We start from the raw sequence: 19,971 nt of genomic DNA on the forward strand, positions 1-19,971 counted from the left end.
TATATCTATATATCTATGGGTTCTGATATATCTATGGATTCATATATATTAATACAGGGGTGTCAATCTCAGTTTCAATAAGAATCACATCAAGGGCCAGACATTTAGTTTATTCACATGCTTTTATTTCATCAAAAAAGTCATTTTGTAATTTTTTAGACTGGCTGAAGTCCAGAAGATTTTTGATGACTGGTGGTTTTTAACAGGATTGAGTTACTATACATGCGAGTTATCTTTTATTTATTATTACAAATGGTGCAATACACAAAAGCGTTTTACTTTTTAACCTTTTCACGTGCTGACAATTGTGTATGTGATTTGCATGTGTGTGAACGTTAGATGTTTGATAGGTGTATTTAATGTATATTTATTGTATGTTTAAAGTATTTTTTGAGCACCGTTGCAGGAGGTGCACCTGGATCTCACTGTATGTAAATGCAATGACAATAAAGGAATCTTATCTCATCATGAAGTACAGCCTCAGCTAAAGCTGAACCAAGGTGTGTTGTTGGACTTTGACTAGATGCATTCAGGATAATGTGTCATAGCCCTGTAGATACAGTAAAGGTTGGTCATAAGGAGAAGGATCACTGTTAAATATTAACAGATTTCAGATTTAAAGACGACTGCAGAGCTGCAGTGCTGGCAGTTTTATTGTACTACTGTATAGGGTGTGTGCGTGTGTGTGTGCGTGTGTGTGCGTATCTGTGTTTCCGTGTGTATGTGTGTGTGTTCCTGTTCTTCTTCCAGTCTTACCTGTGACTTGTACAAACTTGTTTCCTCTAAATGTTGTGAGCTCACAGTCAGTGTTCCTGTTTTACCTCTCAGACTGACTTCAGATCAGAAGATGAGTGATTTGGAGGAAGAGGAGGACGGAGCAGAGTCCAAAGATCCAGACTTCAGTAATGAACCTGGACCCTCAGAAACAAAGTAAGACTACTGCTCCTAACTTAATGATTCATTTTCAGTTTTCATGCAAAGAACAAACATACATGACACAGTGATGTAAAAGTTATCTGAGGGCAGGAAATGATCAAATGTAGATTTGGATCACTTCTATTTTTTTGAATATTTGAATTACATTCATGCCTTCATTTGATAGAAAAAAAGTATGATTTAGTAAGACTGGGAGACTGAGAGACCACTGTTACATGCTACACCTAACTGACTCTAGACAGTTTGACCAAATCTTGATATGTTTCAACAACAATCAACAAATAATTTTAGTGATGAAGAAATGTTTTCACAGAGAGAGGAAAGGAGTGATGTTTTTGAGGAGCAGCAGTCCAGATCCAGAACCAGAGCAGGACGTCAGACAGCCAATCAGAGCAGCTCTAAACAAAGTAAGTCAGTCCATCTGTCTGCTGATGTCTTCATGTCTCAACACACCACTGGTTGTTGTAATACTGAGACATTTGTTGAGTCAGACAGCACAGACTGGGGCTGCACAACATATCGTTTTTTATCGTTGATTAGCGATATCAACTAACGCAATATGCACATCAAGAAAGACACTCAGATTTTTTGTGTTAGTTGAAAGGAAATATTTAACTAACTTCAAAATGAAACTGTCATTCTTTTTTTATATTTCATACAATTTGATTAATAAAAGACAGTTGGAAATAATTTCCTTTCATTTGTTTTTAATTCAACAAGTGTTGTATTTAAGCAGAATACTGAAAGCAGCAGAAGTGAGAACACTTCATCTAAAATTATAGCATAACGCGTATTCTCCTTATATATCGTGCTGCACTAGCGCAGACATTTAACATACATATTACAGTTTAAGTCCATTTGTAATTTAACTGGATTGTTTTCATATTGGTAATACAAATAATCACCAGATTGTTATATTTTTCTTGTTCTGTCTCTCACCTTTGTTCTTTTTTTAGTGTATGTTGGTCGTCAGAAACATAAGATCAGGCTGAAGGGGACATTTGAACGTGTGACTGAAGGAGCTGAAACAGGAAGTAGAACCCTCCTCAAAAGGATCTACACTGTCCTCTACATCACAGAGGAACTGAGTGAAGAGGTTAATACCCAACATGAGGTGTGGCAGCTCGAGACAGCTTCCAAGAAGAAGACCCTCCATGACTCTCCAATCAAGTGCTGCGACATCTTTAAAGCCTTACCTGACCAACAGAAACACATCAGAGTGGTTCTGACGAGCGGCGTCGCTGGCGTTGGAAAAACCTTCTCAGTGCAGAAGTTCTGTCTGGACTGGGCTGAGGGTTTGGAAAACCAATATATCAGTCTGGTGATTCCTCTTTCCTTCAGGGAGCTGAACTTGATCAAAGATGAGCAGTACAGTCTTCTGGAGCTACTCCGTGTTTTCCATCCGACATTACAGGAGGTCACAGCAGAGCAGCTCGCTGGCTCTAAAGTTCTCTTCATCTTTGACGGGCTGGATGAAAGCAGACTTTCACTGGATTTCAACAACAAGAAGGCTTTTTCTGATGTCACACAGAAGTCATCAGTCAACGTGCTGTTGACAAACCTCATCCAGGGGAAGCTGCTTCCCTCGGCTCTCGTCTGGATAACTTCCCGACCTGCAGCAGCCAATCAGATCCCTCCTGCGTGTGTTGACAGGGTAACAGAAGTACGAGGCTTCACTGACACCCAGAAGGAGGAGTACTTCAGGAAGAGAGTCAGTGATGAAGAGCTGTCCAGCAGAATCATCTCCCACATCAAGACATCCAGGAGCCTCCACATCATGTGTCTGATCCCAGTCTTCTGCTGGATCACTGCTACAGTTCTGGACCACATGTTGACTACAGACCAGAGAGGAGAGCTGCCCAAGACCGTGACTGACATGTACTCACATTTCTTGCTGTTTCAGACAAAGAGGAAGAAGCTCAAGTATGCTGAGGGACATGAGACGAGTCCACAGGAGCTGACGGAGGCCGACAGGGAAGTTCTTCTGAAGCTGGGGAGGCTGGCGTTTGAACAGCTGGAGAAAGGAAACATCATGTTCTTCCAAGAAGACCTGGAGCGCTGTGGTCTGGATGTCACAGAGGCCTCGCTGTACTCAGGAGTTTATACAGAGATCTTCAAAAGAGAGAGTGTGGTCTTCCAGAAAACAGTCTACTGCTTCAATCATCTGAGTGTTCAGGAGTTTCTGGCTGCAGTCTACCTGTTCCACTGTTACACCAACAGGACCACACATGTACTGAACAACTTCCTGGGAGAAGACTATGTTAGTTCATCCCTGAGGAAGAGAGCTATAGATGATGATGATGATGATGTTGATGTTGATTTGGACATTGATCATTACCCATCCCTGGATGTCTTCCTGAAGAGGGCCATGGAGAAATCCCTTGAGAGTAAAAATGGCCACCTGGACCTGTTTGTCCGCTTCCTTCATGGCCTCTCTCTCGAGTCCAACCAGACACTCTTAGGAGGCCTGCTGGGTCGAGACAACAGTCCTGAAATCATCCAGAGAGCCATCAACAACCTGAAGGAGATGAACAGTAAAAACATCTCTCCTGACAGAAGCATCAACATCTTCCACTGTCTGACGGAGATGAACGACCACTCAGTCCATCAGGAGATCCAAGAGTTTCTGAAATCAGAGAACCGATCAGAGAAGGAACTCTCTGAGATCCACTGCTCAGCTCTGGCCTACATGCTGCAGATGTCAGAGGAGGTTCTGGATGAGGTGGACCTGAACAAGTACAACACATCGAGATCGGTACGACGGAGACTGATTCCAGCTGTGAGGAACTGCAGAAAGGCTCAGTAAGTATAGATGTGATTATCATTTTAAATCAGTGTGAAGCTGAGGCCATCAGTATTAGAGTAAATATACAGACTTTACACACATGAACAATATAAAACTTACACACTATAAAAGATAAACCTTATTGTAAATAATTCTACATGTTACTCTGCAAATATCTTTGTCTCAAATACTGTGAGAATGAGACGATGATGATCTTTGTGTCTGTAGCTAAAGTATCTTCTGTCATCATTTAATCACAACAGACAGCCTTTTTACAGTGTATACAGAGTCAGCAGTGTGTTTCTATAATGTGTCTATTTCATATACAGACATTTATTATTTGTGATCTGCTTTTATTTTAATGTTTTTTCATAATAACTTTCATTAAGCTATTTTGATCATATTTTTATGAGCAGATTCTGAACTACTTTATTAAGGATATTTCTGTTCATTTTCACAATTTCTACAATATCTATCAGGACTGGTTTGAATAACATATTTTTCTTACTTAAATTGATTTCATTTGACTTATCCAATATTGATAAAATCCAGAATGGGTCTTGAAGAGCTAAGAAATCCATTGGTATCAACTATGTCATGCTAGCTGTCGGGAAGGTTAGATAATGCTCCAAAGTTATTTTACAAGTTACAGGATACATTTTGGAGAAGCAAAAGCTTTGCTGGCCATTGTAAAAGGAAATCTGAATGAAGTGTATCTAAACTCTGACTGTCTGTAGAGCTGCACTTCATTGCTTGTTCATGTTGAATAAAAAGTACATTAATGTAACTGCTTTAATGTAAACATTGAGACTTTTAAAAAGGCATTTAAGTCCCGCCCCCCAGCTAAGTGTCTCCCCATTATCTCTGCTTATTCCTGACATCTGTTTCCACTTTTGTCTTCGTAAAAGCTCAGTTTTTCGGGCAGACAACTTATAAAACTTACGTTCTGGGTTATTTGCCCTGTTGGTAGTAAATACCACCACAAACCAGATTTTAGGGATGTTTCTGATGTTTGCTAGCAGATGAAAATGACGAGGAGGAAACCTTCACACAATCCAAGTCAACAGAGAGCGGAGAGTTGTTTTCCCCTCCGGTGGGCGTAGCTTTCAGAGTATGACGTGATGCGCTCTGTCTCTATGCAGCAGGTTAGAGGGAACCTTGTACAACCGTATCATCTCTTTCATTTACAAGTTAAATTAGTTTAGCAACTGAAATATCCCAAATCAATATTGAGTTTGTGAATAGAATCAAATCTATTAGGGAAATCCCAGCCCTAATATCTATAATTTTTGCTTGATGTGAGAGAGCATGTGAGGGGATGATATTGGAATGATCAAATATAGACAAAAACATCCAGAATGGATCTCTGTCTGTATGGCATGGGCATTTTGAAAGCGGTCCTGTGACCTCTCACCTCAACATATCTGAATCAAACATCAGACCATTGTGAAAGTGCTTTGTGATAAAAATAAAATAGTCTGTTTTTAGGATAAATGTGTCACATTAAATGTTTTATTATTCGTCATCATAGACTTAATGGCTGTTACCTCTCAGAGACTGACTGTGAAGTCGTGTCCTCAGCTCTGAAGCCCAACCCCTCCCACCTGAGAGAGCTGGACGTGAGTGACAACAAGCTGAAGGATTCAGGAGTGGAGTGTCTGTGTGCTGGACTGCAGAGTTCAAACTGTAGACTCGAGACTCTCAGGTCAGTTCATGTATTGAGCTCACGTACAGTCTACCAAATTTAAATCCATAACAGAAGTTTTAAATTCCCTTCAGTTCACTTGTTTTATGGGGTTGACTGAGCACTAATTAATCTTTTTTGAAGTTTGTCAGTTTAAACAAATTTAGTCTGAACTCAATGTGAGACACATGACAGAGACACATCAATATATAAATAATTAAAAGACCTTCAAGAAGTCAAAGGCCTTTATGGAATAATGATTTTTTAATATATAACCTTCAAAACAAAAAAAAAGTGTATTTTACAGAACTTCTAGATTCATAATAACTGAAGTCTCTGTCATGGACACTTTAAAACTCCCATACAGGAACTTCCTAAAACAAATCCCATCAGTACTTTTTAAAATATTCAGCCCTCTTTGAGGCTTAGAACAAAAGCACCTCTGATATTTTTACATTGGTTTGTATGGGATGGAATCCTCAGACTCAGAGGGCAGGGCCCAACTGACAGAGGGGAGTGAGGCAGAAGCAAAATTCACAGTGACTTTCATACAAGGCACAGTGAGTTTCCAAGTGAAGCCATGTCCACCAACTGCCACAAGGGATGGACTGGGGTTAAAAAAACAGTCTTGGACTTTCTTCCAAATACCCCCATCATCCGGCCATTCGCCCCTAGCTGTGCACAACAGACACTAGCCAGGATGTCCTGATATTATGCCACAATACTGTAGCCTATCAGACAAGGTATTTACGGTAAGTATTTACGGTAAATGATGGTAATTGGGGTTGTGTTTATTAATGAAGCCTCAGCCTTCAAATAAAAACAAAAAATGTACAATGCCATTACATCTGCATTGAAAATAAAATACAAATAATGAAATGTAGAAGTATGAAGTAAGCTACTTGCTGTACCTGAACATGGGGATTAGATATTCTGTAGGGCTATACCAAACCTACACTGAGAGTTAGTTACTACCCTGTCATATTTTGTGCTGCAACTATCTTCAACCTGAATAAACAAATGATTTTAAAGATAGGTTATTAGCAATTATTGATTATATAATATGTGTTGCTTTGTGTTAAAGAATTAGCATTGAATAACCTATTTAATATTTTGTCAATGTCATATTACACTTTTGATTCATATTAAGGCTGTGAAATTATGAAAATGACTAGGCCCTATCAATTTTGTCTGTGAAGCTTTCACAAACAACCACCAGGGGTCTCATTTATAAATGTGGCGTACGCACAAAACGGGGCTGAAAATGTGAGTACACCACTTCCCACGCAAAGGTTGTGATTTATAAAAAACAAACTTGATGGGAGAATTTGCGGTCCTCCACGCAAACTCTGACCCATGCATACACACATTTTGGAGACAAAATAGGAATTGGCAACGCAGATGGTGAGGTGGTGAACTGAAGTCAGACTGCAGAAAGTAAATGGGAATAACGATTACTCTTAATATTTTCAAGTATTGATGCCTCACGCATATTTTTTCACTCCATATCATCCACATTATCATGAAGATTAAATCCAGCAGTGTTATTTGCGCTTGTACTGAATGATAACACTCTACAGACAGTGTACACAGTTCAGAAAAGAGCTATACGAATTGTGAATAATGTCAGCTTCAATTATCATACTAATTCTAATTCCAAAATACTACGTTAGTTCTGTATAAGGCCCGAAATAATCTACTTCCCCCCAACATTCAAACCATGTTTAGAGAAAGAGAAGGGGGTTATGCTCTCAGAGGTGACCTTAATTGGAAACAACCTACCTGTAACACAGTAATGAAAAGCAGGTGCATTTCTGTCTGTGGCGTGAAGTTATGGAACGCATTGCCAAGGGAATTAAAACATATCGGAAATGTTTTTAAATTTAAAAAAGGGTTCAAAGATATGATACTAGATAAGTATAGATATTGAGTAATATTATTGTGTGCGAAGGTGGATAGTCATGTTGATGATGATAAGCATCATTACCATTATGGTTGTCGTCATTAATTATGATATTATTTACCTTAAGGTGGCAATTGCAATGTATATAAGCACTGACCCTAAATGGGTATATGAGGTGTGTATGTATATATGTATGTATGTATGTATGTCTGTGTGTATGTATGTAGGTATGTATGTACGTAGGTAGATGTAGGCATGTTTTGATTTGCTTTTTTTTTGTTTTTTTTTCTTTCCGTATAATTGCTTTTATCTTTTCCGTCTTGTCGATTTTATTGAAAATGAGTTTATTTTAAAAATGTGACAAGGGGGGGCCTTATATAAGCTGAAGCTTCCGACCCTACCCTTTGGTTACGACCAATAAAATTCATTCATTCATTCATTCATAATTGTTCCATAAACACCTCCAACTCAAATCTTAATTAAAAAAATGTCTTAATATTTAATCGCCGCTGTCTCACCGTCACATTGTCTGCTACGGAGCGCAGGTGGAGGGGATGGCCCAACTGGATTACAGGATAGCATCAAATACCCTACCATTACATAACGGCAGAACACAGTGTAAATAACTAAATATCTGTCTTTAATACTGTGCATATATCATCAAATGTCAAAGTCTGAAAATACAGCCATTAAGCTCTCATCCAATCATTACCCTTAATGTCCTCTTTATCAGTCTGAACTTTAATACCGTTTGTGACAAAACCTGCATGAAGAAAAGTGTGTTTGCCTATTAGACTTTCTTTCATCTTCAAATTGTATCTCGGGGTGGGGGATACCACTAGTTGATGCTGTGTTGGCAAGGTGTTAACAATCACAAATTGTTATAAACATATAAATACTGCGTTGACCCCCATGCGTAATGCTGCATGATGGCACTGCTGGCCTTGCAAGAGGACTCCGCCAATGTCAGAATTAGGAGAAAAAGAGACTTCACTGACCATCACGATGACTGGCTAATATGCTGATTACATTCCATAAAGCTGTGCTCTTGGATCTATGTACTGAATTGGGTCCAGTAGAGAGGGCAACATGCCGGAACCGTGCCATCTCGGTCCAAATACAGGTACTCGCCACTCTGGGGGAAAGCAGCTGTTTCCAGAGGGAAATGTCAGACAGTTGAGTGTTTTTTATTTATTTATATAAATATCATATATAATCTTAATTTGTATCACTAAGGCTTGTTTGGATATAATATATAGTTCTGTTAAATCTTATTATATACGTCTGGTATATCGAAGCTGTCTCTGAGTGCCGTAATGCCTGCTGTTTTGGACGTATTATTAATACATGTAGTTATAGATCAGGTTTCCCTACACTGTGCAAGAACAGGCCGAAATTATAATTCAATTTGCGGCAATTCCTGAACGTCTGAGAAGTTTTTTGCTTTTTCTCCGCTAGTTATCATGATTCGGTGTAACAACTGCCAGTGTCATTAACATACTGATTAGCATTCACGAGGTGCTTTGCATTGACTATTTATGGTTAAAAATGGGCGTGTACAGGGCGGGATAAGTGGCTGATTCACGTACGCACACTTGTAGGTAATCTCTGATTTATAAAGGGAACATTGCTTACAGGTGTGCGTACACACGGTTTTATAAATCTGACTTTATTTTGGCGTACGCCATTTTGGGCTTTTGGGCGTACGTACACTTTTAGTAAGGATCCTACACACAGTTTTATAAATGAGACCCCAGGTCTTTGCCAGTTCCGCAACAGTAAACGCAAATATGAAAGACACTGATGGAAGACAGACAGAAAGTGCAAGCTAGTATTTTTTGGTTAAACTTTTGGTTAGATTTGGTGAATTATTTAGCCCCCTTCCCTGTTTGTTAGCATGTTTAGAGTGGTACCAATGCATGTAATGATGTTTTCCCATTTAATTCAATACCATAGTTTTCATCCTAGCAGCAAAAATGAGCTCACTACAACCTCTCATACAACGAAGTGAAATCGTGGTCAACCTGCGATTAATTTCTAATGCATTTTAATGTTTCAATTTAGCCCAACAGAAATGATTAAACACATTAAGTTTGAGAGCACTAAAAGGCATGATCATTTTCATAATCATGATGTACACCCATGTTGATAGCTGACTGTGCAATTCGCTAAGATAGGGATAAAGGCAGCCTATTATAATGTGTCCTGCTCCTGGCACTTACCATCACCTCTTGCTGATGTGAAATTAACTCTGCTGTCTGTCCCTCATCATGACCAGGCTGTGGATGCTATGTGAGCTTTTTGCATTTTGCTGCATCAGTCTCGAGAGACTTGGCCCTCTTTTCTTTGAATTTTTCCCATCCACCTTTCTCCTTACGTTAGACATTGTCACGTCTAATGATATAGGCCTATAGACTGGGTAAACAAAAGCCTCACTACTGGGTAAACCCAGCCCGATCTGCCGGCGGTTTGATTTCGCCCTGCAGTACCCTCGGCCTACTCTTCTTTCTCAGTTTTTTTACACGTATACATAGTATAAGTGATCGTATTAGCACCCTGTGCTGTTGGCTGTTAATATCGCTTTATTAGACTTTTCTTATGCCGTTCTGGACTTTTCCCGAACGCACAGATTGTCAAGATGTCCAATTGTCCTTCCCTGACTGCCGCACTGCCTCCTTTACTAAATCATACCAGAAATATCAGGAGATCAGAACCAGGCCCTTTTCAGACAGCTAACTGTCCTCACATTTCTTACACAACACTTCTTCTTGCACAGGATGTTCAGCAGGGTGTCATATCTGTAACAATATTAAACATTAAGTGATAGGAGTTAAGGTTTTTGAGCTAGGAGTAGGACTATCAAAAGTGTGCCAGTGCCTCGTATTGGTGTTGATGCCTGAACTCAGTTATCCCTCAGTCAGTTGGTCAGTTAGCCCATCACGTTAGCTGACAAATAACACCTCCTTTCTTCCTCTCCTCATCCTCTCTTCTTTCTCTACTCCTCTCCTCACCTCCTTTCTTCCTCTCCTCCTTTCCTCCTCACCTTGTCTTATCCTCTTCCTATCTTACTCTCCTCCTACTACCTTACCTTCTATTACACACACACTCACAGACATATAGATGTTTAAAGGATCAATATAATATTGATTGAATTAGAAACTGATTTTTATCGCCATGTATTCTTTTTTCAGTTTGGAGTACTGCAGTTTGTCAGAGATCAGCTGTGCTTCTCTGGTCTCAGCTCTGAAGTTCAACCCCTCCCATCTGAGAGAGCTGGACCTGAGTTACAACAAGCTGCAGGATTCAGGAGTGAAGCTGCTGTGTGGTTTTCTGAAGAGTCCACACTGCAGACTGGAGACTCTGAGGTCAGTTCACTGATTCTGTTACTATTATAGATCTAATATGTTTAATAAACAACTTAACCTAATTTATGTACAAACATAACTTACACCTATGTTCTTTTGTTTATATTTTCATGTTTCTTGTAGTACATTTAGTCTGCAGTCCCAGAAGACTTGTGTTTATTAACCCTCGTGTTGTCTTGAACCTTTTCCATCTCTTTTCCACAACGTTTTTGGCCCTTTTTCCTTTGCTTTTGATGCTTTTTGTCATTTTTTTAACGCTTTAAAAAATCATGGTCTTTATACCTAATTCATATGACATTATGACAATTTTGTTGTTTAAAAAAAGAAGGTGAAAGAAATCAGGGCGGGGCAGACAGTCATACAGGCGGGAAAACAAAACAGACAGGAAGTAAACTAGACAAGACTAGGGGCAAAACAGACTACTAAAAAATAAAACAGGAAACACTAACTGACGTTTACTCTTTATTCAGATTGTGGAACTGCAGTTTGTCAGATATCAGCTGTGCTTATCTGGTCTCAGCTCTGCATAATTTATAACTGAACCTAATTTATGAACAAACATAACTTAATCCATGAATTTGTAAATGTTTTTGTTTATAGTTTCATGTTTCTTGTAGTAAATTTAGTCTGCAATCACAAGAGAAATTTGTTTGTTAAGGAAACTGTAGAACATGTCCACTGTTAGTTGTTAAAGTCAATGAATGTTTATAATTGTTAGTAAATGGTCACATCTGTATACAGAAGGTCATCTTAACTAATATTGGTTTTAAATTAATAAAGTTTACGTGCTGAAGTAGAAATTTTTTTTCTACTACTTTCACACACACACACACACACACACACACAACACACACACACACACACACACACACACTCCCACAGGCACACAGACACACACATGCATATTTCCCAATGCAGCTGTTTAAAGGATCAGTATACTATTGATTGGAAAATAAATACATTTTTATCTTCATGATTTATTCTTTATCCAGATTGCGGGATTGCAGTTTGTCAGAGATCAGCTGTTCTTCTCTGGCCTCAGCTCTGAAGTTCAACCCATACCATCTGAGAGAGGTGGACATGAGATACAACAAGCTGCAGGATTCAGACGTGAAGCTGCTGTGTGATCTTGTGAAGAGTCCAAACTGTCGACTGGAGACTCTGAGGTCAGTAGAGGGTTGGAGTCAGTCCATGCTGGTTTCAGCAGTATTGAACTAAACACAGTTAATATCAAAGCAAAGATCCACTATTTCCTGTAAACCTCCAACCTTCTCAGTGAAGCTGTGAGAGGAGAGAGAGGACAGTCAGCCAATCAGATGAGCCAGAAGCTTGTTGTGATCTTGTGTTTGAGTTGAGTTAAAGACGACTGTTGTTGTTGTGTTCATGTCTGAAGGATTTAAATCTGGATTACAGCTGACAGCATCACAAAATGTACAGAGACATCAAACTGTCCAACCATCAAATATGATCTCAAAGTGTTTGTTCTCTCATTTCAACACTAAACAACTGATCAGTTCATCGTTGTCACAGTTCTGAGATCTGAGATCAGTCTGACTGAAGCCTGCACATCACTGGCTCTTTTTCCATAGAACCAGCGTTACATTTAGTAACCATTTGGTCTTCATACAGAGCAGAAGCTCTGCTGAAGTCCAGTAATCACAGCTGATGTTTTACTGTTCAGTCTTTAACATCATATATATCTGTCCTTCTGTCATTTGTTTTGTTTGTATATACAGACTCCATATTAACATACAATATATATCTTGTAATATTTAAAAGTAGATGGAACATTCAGATGGTTTTTAACAGCTCTGAACCCAACAGCAGTAAATCATCATTAAAGTGAGCAGTGATCGTCTCTGTTTCTGCAGTAATGATGCGTTCAGGACTCAGCAGTTTATTTTCACTGTGTACTTCAATGAAATCTGCAGAGTCAACAGACTTGATGCTCAAAGTCTGGTCTGTGAGCTTCACTCCAACACGTTAACATGAGAGCTGAAAGGAAGCAGGCTGCGCTAAGCACACTAAGTTTTCTCTCTGAAGTTTTTCTTTGTGTTTGTCATCCTAAAAACTCTCAGGTCGGGGTAAGTGGGACAAACACTACTGAACAGATTCAGTGGGCCAAACATCATGGAAGGAAACCCAGAAGATTAGAAACTTTTTTGGTGAATGAAGCACATAGCAACTCTCTTAGGAATGAACTCATGGATGTATTACAGGACCTGGAGGCCACGTTAATGGTGGATTCCCGTTCATTCTTATGAGAGTTGCTCTCCTGACGCATATGCTAAAAAAGTAACTAATCTCACGGGTTCCTTTTTGTACAGTCTTGTTCCTTTGAACAAGTTATTTTTTCTTATTCCTAGCTAGTTGGCTTGGTTCCAGGCTTTTAGCTCTTTATTTTAAAATATCAAATAAGAAATATATGAATGGGGGAAAAGGGTTAGGGGTTAGCCTTGCAGGTGCTCGTTAGACCATAGATATAAATATTTATATATCTATGGGTTCTGACCATATATATTAATACGTCGCAAATCTTTGAAGCTTTTAATAAATCTGCAAATCTTTGTATTGATTTTCCAGCTTTTCCTACGTGAGCTGTCTCTGCACGATATGAGGAAAATATCTGAAAATGTCTGATTGTGATTATTTTGAGAAGTTTGAATGTTTCTGTTTGAATCTGTTGTCGTGGAGTAATCTGTGGAGTATTTTCTGGATGAATGGATAAGTGTTTTGGTCTCTAAAGTGTCAGAAAATGGTGAAGTGTCAGAAAAAATGTCAAAAACCACAAACAGCCACAAAAACATCAGAAAGAGAAGCAATAGACAGAAGGTACAAACTACAAAATGACCCAAAATGACAAAGACACAAAATACTACAAAGAAACATAAGATGACTAAAAATAGGTGCAGAACAGTCACAACAACATCCAAAAATACTACAAAGAGACTTAACATGACTAAAAGTCCTCTTGTCAATGAAGATAGGATGGGGGGCTCTAACATTTCAGGCCTGGCCCGTAGCATAGGCAGTATAGACAAATGCTGGGGACGTCGGCAGTCCAAATGAGTAAAGAAAAGATAAAGATAATAAGAAAAAACACCCAAAAATGTTGGGGAAAAAAAATTGCAAAAAGCAACAAAAACATCGGAAAAAAGTGTCGCAACAGTCGTATAAGGTGCCAAAACCAGCTGATCTCTTGCCTAAACTAAATGGGTTGGAGCTCTGGGAGCTATAAGCTATAACATCCCCCCCCCCCCTCTAGTGTAATGCTTCATTAAACTAAACGTTGTCATTTCTAACAGATGTAATGATGGCAGCATCTGATGGAGGGTTTCTACCCCCGGGACATTCCCTTCTAGATGGAGCAATGTTTAAACACTGCCAGAGCCCAGACAGGAAGTTACTCCGTTTAGTCTTTACTTCCTGTCTGTCCATTCCTCTGACATACAGCTCTTTGGGTCTTTAACCGCTCTGGCTTCTTCTGTGCTATATTTTTCTGCCTCCTTTTTGTTTCTTTACTTGGTTTGGTCATCAATAAAACTAGTCTTGAAACATTAAATAAGATGTGTGGATCCATGTGTTTAAAGCCTCAGTATTCAGGCTGCAGTTCCATGTATGTAATGCAGATGTAATATCAAATGTGACCACCAGATGGCGGCATAGAGTAACTTTAAAATCCTATCATTGTTACCTGAAGTTCCATACTGTAAATCACTTGTACATGCACTGGATTCTTCACGTGCATTTGTGTTCTCATGTTGAGTCATGTGCGGAAAATTCACACTGAAACCCGTTTTAGGAGAGGAACAGATACTGACTACTATTAAATATAAATATATATATATATAAAATATATGCGTGGTGATGAGAGCCTCCCTCGGATGATGTAATGCCCTCCTAACATATATATGTTGTTGACCAGAAACATGTGGACAGGAGCTGTATGGAGAGAAGGCGGAGCAGAGATGGAGGAAGTCATACATCCCTGTTGGGTTAACAATAGTTGTGTGTATCAGCCTGATCAAGGAGTGAAAAAGGCCACGAAAACCTGCAAAAAGCCTGAAGATGCCTGGATGAAGTTCCCTGTGAACACTACTACAGAGTCAGGTATTTTATTATCATATTTAGTTTCCATGATGCAAACTGACCACCTGTAATCAGAATCCATCTGGTATTAGTGACGGGCGAAGTGCCTTTCATGAGTCTTATATTTATTATTAGGGATGTAACCATACGCGGAGTTTGCGGGGGGGCAGGGGGAGCACTGCCCCCCTGGTGGCTGAAACTGGGAAATTGCAAAAATGTTTCAAAAATGAGTGGAATAATTATATCTGGCATGACCAGATCTTTTATAAATATTTTAAATAACCTAAAAGAACCAAATGGTGGTAGGTAATACATCTGATTTCATATACTGCTTTATTAAAAAAAATATTTTTTCAGGGCTCTGCCTCTCACCTAAGACCATTGTCAACACATATGCAGGACGCAAAAAACGAAAATTACTGTTGCACTAGTCTGGACATCTTTCCGTGCCAACGTTGCAATAAAGGTTGCCTAAATCCCATGTAGCCTATATAAATTTGCTGTCATCTTACTAATTCATTGCGCGTTTTGCGTAGATTTGGACTTTTATAGCTTATGTTTTATTCCACTTTGTTTAAACGGCGAAGTGGAGAGGCCTCGTTCACCTGTTTGGAGCTGGCTGGTGAATGTGACGCTTGTATCAGCCTTGCTGGATACACCGTGACCCTTTTTGTGGATCTCCTGATCGCTGTGGATTATTTTTTTTTCGTGTCATTAGATTACGGCAAAATACGGATCTTTTTTCTTAACATGTCTTAACATTTTATGGTGTGACTGTGCTTGGTTTCTGCGTTTGGAGCGGCATCTCAACAGACTGTAGATCCAACTCTGAATGTTCACTGTTGAATATAAGTGTCGGGGCATTCCGCCACCGTCTGTCTATTGTGTTCCAAGACAGCCGTGCCGCGACTGGATTTCATAAGGGCGAATTGTTAAATTGTTACAATGTAATTTAAAATCTGCTTTAAAAATAAACCTATATGTTTATTTAGCATGTTTGTTTTGTCCATATGTGCTTGTGCTGTGTTCCCCAAGTGGTTGGCCAGGTCTCAGCTGCTACAATGAGTTTTTTTTTTGTTTTTTTTTCGTAAAGGTGTAAAGGTCACAACCGGTTGAGATAAAAAATGAATCTGGATGCAGTTTTTATACCTTCTAGAGCGTAATCTACTTTATATTTAACTTGTTTTGACTTTTATTCATTTGAAGAGATTTCTTTCTATTAACCCTCGTGTTGTCTTCCTGTCGACCATCCACTTGTTGACCTCGCAGGTCAAAAAATGAAAATTACGTTTTTGTCGTTTTTTCTACATATTCAGTCCACGTTGAGTCTTAAGGACTTTTTCGCCGCTCTCGCCACTACCACCAGTTTATACACCACCTACACCAACTTATTACCACTAGTTTAAAAAACAAATCTAATTCAAGACAGCAGATGATTATGTGCTGCCATTTAAAAAAAATTAAATGATTTTAAATCATTATCCTGACTAAACTTATACAGTCTGTGATGATCACTTAACATTTTCATCTGTTGTCCCTGGCCAGTTTTAAAATGGCAACCTAAACAAATAAAATACAATAAAATGACTCAATATTCAGCACGTAAAAGCACCATACACAGACCAACATTCAGACAGGCTCAATGCACAACAACAAGTAAACACAACACATCAGACAGCAAGCAACAAAACAAGACAAACCTGCAGACAGGCAGCTAAAGTCAACAGGCAGTCCGCAGTCTAATGTGCATATCTGAATATCTATAAGCCAGTTATTCAGCTAAACAGTAAAAGAACCTGTAGTATATGAATTTTCATGTGTTGTTTTGCAAAGATACTGGTTGGTGTTTCCTTTCTTCCAGAGCATATGGGAGAATGTGCAGAGGGCATACAGATACAAATATGGACAATATGACGGAACTAGGAGAACTCTGAACCAGGACGGTGTGGAAATGTTCAGATTCCACCACACCAACACTGCACTGATAATCAACACTGCTGAGAAGCTGCAATGTAGTGGAATACATTCCTGTGTTTGTTCTGATATATATATATATATATATATATATATATATATATATATATATATATATATATATATATATATACATGTTTGCATGAGTAATACATAATCTGTGTCATATTCTTTTGTATTAATTGTTTGGAGAATGATGTTTTTGTCATGGAGTGAATATATGGGCACCTCAAATGTTTTTCTTTTTTTCTTGACGCTTAGGGATATGGGAGCCAGGCAGGGATAGGTCCATTGGACGGTCCGAAGGGTTGACCTGCCTGAATTTGGACATTGTTTTGATATATTTCATTTTCTGAGGTTTTCACATGTATTTGCTTAAACCATAATTCTACATAAATTGATAAAGATTTATTTTCTACTTGATCTGGAGTACAGTGCGTGGCCGCCTGGGCAGAGGGGCTGTGAGAGATTTTCCTGTCTCAGTTGTTTGATGATATTTTGGAGAGATAGCTGCCTGACAGGTTTTCACTCTCACACTCCATAAAGTTGTTGTATTGTCAAAATCATAATGCAAGGAACATGTGTTGGAGAAATTTGTTCTTCTGTTGTCATTTTAAACATGTATGTCTTATTCTTTTTGTTTTTCGAGACTTTATTAAGTCTCAAAGGGGGGAAATGTAGTATATGATTTACTTACACACATGGTGCCATATGGCTAAAACAAATGGTTAGAGGACACAGTGACTTTGCTGAAGCAGAGTGGCCACAGGACTGACACCCCCATCACCACGTCTCATGTTACACAGGACAGTATATATTCCCGTTTGGACAGAAAGAGGCAGAGTAGCCATATTGACTGAGGAGCTCTCCAGACTTTCCATGGAGTCTGTAAATTGATGCTGAAATCTTTGATGTAATAAACCTTTTATAATCAAGATCAGTGTCGGCAAATACTTCTTCCATACAGCATCACAGCAACGAAACTAAAGATACCACAAACCATAAGTATTTACTTCTCTTATCTGCATTGACAACATATTTCAGTCTTTAGAAGGTTACTATCATTAATCAGGTTTTGTATTTGTGTCTTTGGTCTGCTGCGTTAGGGTTAAAAAAACAGATCTGTGTTCATATTACTCAGACACTCCCACTTAGATAAAGTCATGTGGTTTACTGTAAACAGAGAGGAGGGGAGCAACACTGAACAGGTGATCCGGGTACATGAGAACAGGGAGGAAACCCTGAAAGTGAAAGAGTTCAGTCAGTTGAGACTCCGTTTAGAGTGGAGAGAACAGAGCAGGAGGAGGAAACTGAAGGCTGAGGCAGGGTGAGTGTTAATCCAACATTTATTATTTGACTGTTAAAGTCTCTGAGTCAGTTTTCTCCCTGTGGACTGTAGAGGAAAGAAATGTTAGAATGAACTCAACAGTTTGATTGTTGACACAAAGTCCTGATTGGCTGAATAATACACATTAAACCTGCTGTAACTTATACAAAACATTTAAAGACAACTGACTCTGTGTGTGTGTGTGTGTGTGTGTGTGTGTGTGTGTGTGTGTTCTTCCAGTCGTCCAGACTTGTACAAACTTGTTTCCTCTAAATGTTGTGAGCTCCCAGTCAGTGTTCCTGTTTTACCTCTCAGACTGACTTCAGATCAGAAGATGAGTGATTTGGAGGAAGAGGAGGACGGAGCAGAGTCTGTAGTATCTGGCTGTCAGTCTATGAAGAGTGACCGGTCCAAAGATCCTCCTCCACACTTCAGTAATGAACCTGGACCCTCAGACACAAAGTAAGACAACTGATACTAACTCATTTAATGATTCATTTTCAGTTTTCTCTGCCATGTTTGTTTAGATTTTTCTGTTGATTATGTGTTGGTATATTAAAGTTTTTATGAATTTTCTTCTGAAGGCCAAGAACAAAAATACATGACACACTGATGTACATTCCCTGATGGGTATCTTTATGAAAGATATAGATTTTCAGCCGAGGGAATTACATATCTTTGTCAGCTTCTTGAGCCGTATGTTGCCAATGCGACACATCCGTTTGAATTATGTTTTTATATTTTTTATTTATGGCTTGAATCCTTAAAGAGAGACCAGTAAAATATCAGACAGAATGTCAGGCAGAAATGGCAAAAATAAATACATGAACATGTTGCAGTTCACAACATGGAGAGAAAACTTAAAGCAAAGTGTCTGTAGGAGAAACTTTGCTTCTCTGTGTGTGTGTGTGTGTGTGTGTGTGTGTGTGTGTTTGTGTGTTCGTTCCTGTTCTTCCAGTCTTGCCTGTGAATCCGATAGCAAGCAACAAAACAAGACAAACCTGCAGGCAGGCAGCAGTCTAATGCAGTCTTATCTGCATTGGCAACATATTCCAGTCTTGAGAAGGTTGCTATGTTTAATCAGGTTTTCCCAACTTAAAAGTCTTCTATTTAAAGTTTGACATAAATCTGTTGGGTTTCTGATCTACAACTTTAATTAATGGACTTTATTAGTATAATACCTTTTCAGTGACATTAATATTTGAACCCATTCCCACATTTCCAACTGTTTGTTAGCATCATCTTTTTCTAAAAACAATTAAAATATTCCACATCTTCATCCATCCAACCTCATCCTCTCAGCCGAGGTCGGGTCGCGGAGCCACATCCAAAAGTCAAAACTAAAACACTAAATTACTGTCTTTTTCTTGTCCTCCTTTTGTTTCTTTACTTGGTTTGATCATCAATAAAACTAGCAAAAACACTCTTGAAACACTAAATGAAATGTGTGGCTACATGTGTTTAAACCCTCAGTATTCAGGCTGCAGTTCCAAGTATGTAATGCAGATGTAATATCAAATGTGACCACAAGATGGAGGCATAGAGCAACTTTAAAATCCCATCAGTGTCACCTGAAGTTACATACTGTAAATCACTTCTTCATGCATTGGATTCTTCACGTGCATTTGTGTTCTCATGTGAGGAAAATTCACCCCGAAACACGTTTTAGGAGAGGAACAGATACTGACTACTATTAAATATTAAAACATCAAAAACAAGAAAAGAAAGATGTTTTAAAATAACAAATCCTACCCTGAATACAATTAATAAAATAAAAACAAATTCTAAAAGGTTAAAAACGTATTTAATCATATTGTTTAAAATATTTTAAAGGTTTAAATTTAAAACTCAAAATCTGGGGAGTGAGGCCTGTACTACGAAGCGAGATTTGGGGTTACCGAGGTAACT

The 19,971-nt window shown here is 38.8% G+C and overlaps 2 protein-coding genes across 2 annotated transcripts in view; both read left to right on the plus strand.

The window, feature by feature from the left end:
• Nucleotides 1-1,237: 1,237 nt before the first annotated feature.
• On the plus strand, nucleotides 1,238-11,210 carry LOC116034871 (protein NLRC3-like). Its single transcript, XM_036007707.1, has 3 exons — nucleotides 1,238-1,343; nucleotides 1,893-3,738; nucleotides 11,144-11,210. The coding sequence occupies exons 1-3, from the start codon at nucleotides 1,238-1,240 to the stop codon at nucleotides 11,208-11,210; spliced, it is 2,019 nt and encodes a 672-aa protein (XP_035863600.1).
• A 471-nt stretch (nucleotides 11,211-11,681) lies between these two features.
• Nucleotides 11,682-19,971, plus strand: part of LOC116034870 (NLR family CARD domain-containing protein 3-like) — a 31,296-nt gene continuing 23,006 nt past the window's right edge. Inside the window, exon 1 of the transcript XR_004898745.1 lies at nucleotides 11,682-11,839. The gene's annotated coding sequence lies outside the window, so the exon portion shown is untranslated. The remainder of the gene's footprint in view (nucleotides 11,840-19,971) is intronic.

The sequence above is a fragment of the Sander lucioperca genome, chromosome 11 (genome assembly GCF_008315115.2).
Source record: "Sander lucioperca isolate FBNREF2018 chromosome 11, SLUC_FBN_1.2, whole genome shotgun sequence".
In the NCBI taxonomy this organism is placed as follows: Eukaryota; Metazoa; Chordata; class Actinopteri; order Perciformes; family Percidae; genus Sander; species Sander lucioperca.

Bases quoted from the DNA above. Each gene is read 5' to 3' on its own strand.
- LOC116034871 (XM_036007707.1), top strand. From the start codon at position 1,238: ATGTTTTCACAGAGAGAGGAAAGGAGTGATGTTTTTGAGGAGCAGCAG. The intron at 1,344-1,892 runs GTAAGTCAGTCC...TTCTTTTTTTAG, and splicing joins TCAGAGCAGCTCTAAACAAA to TGTATGTTGGTCGTCAGAAA. The intron at 3,739-11,143 runs GTAAGTATAGAT...CTCTTTATTCAG, and splicing joins AGGAACTGCAGAAAGGCTCA to ATTGTGGAACTGCAGTTTGT.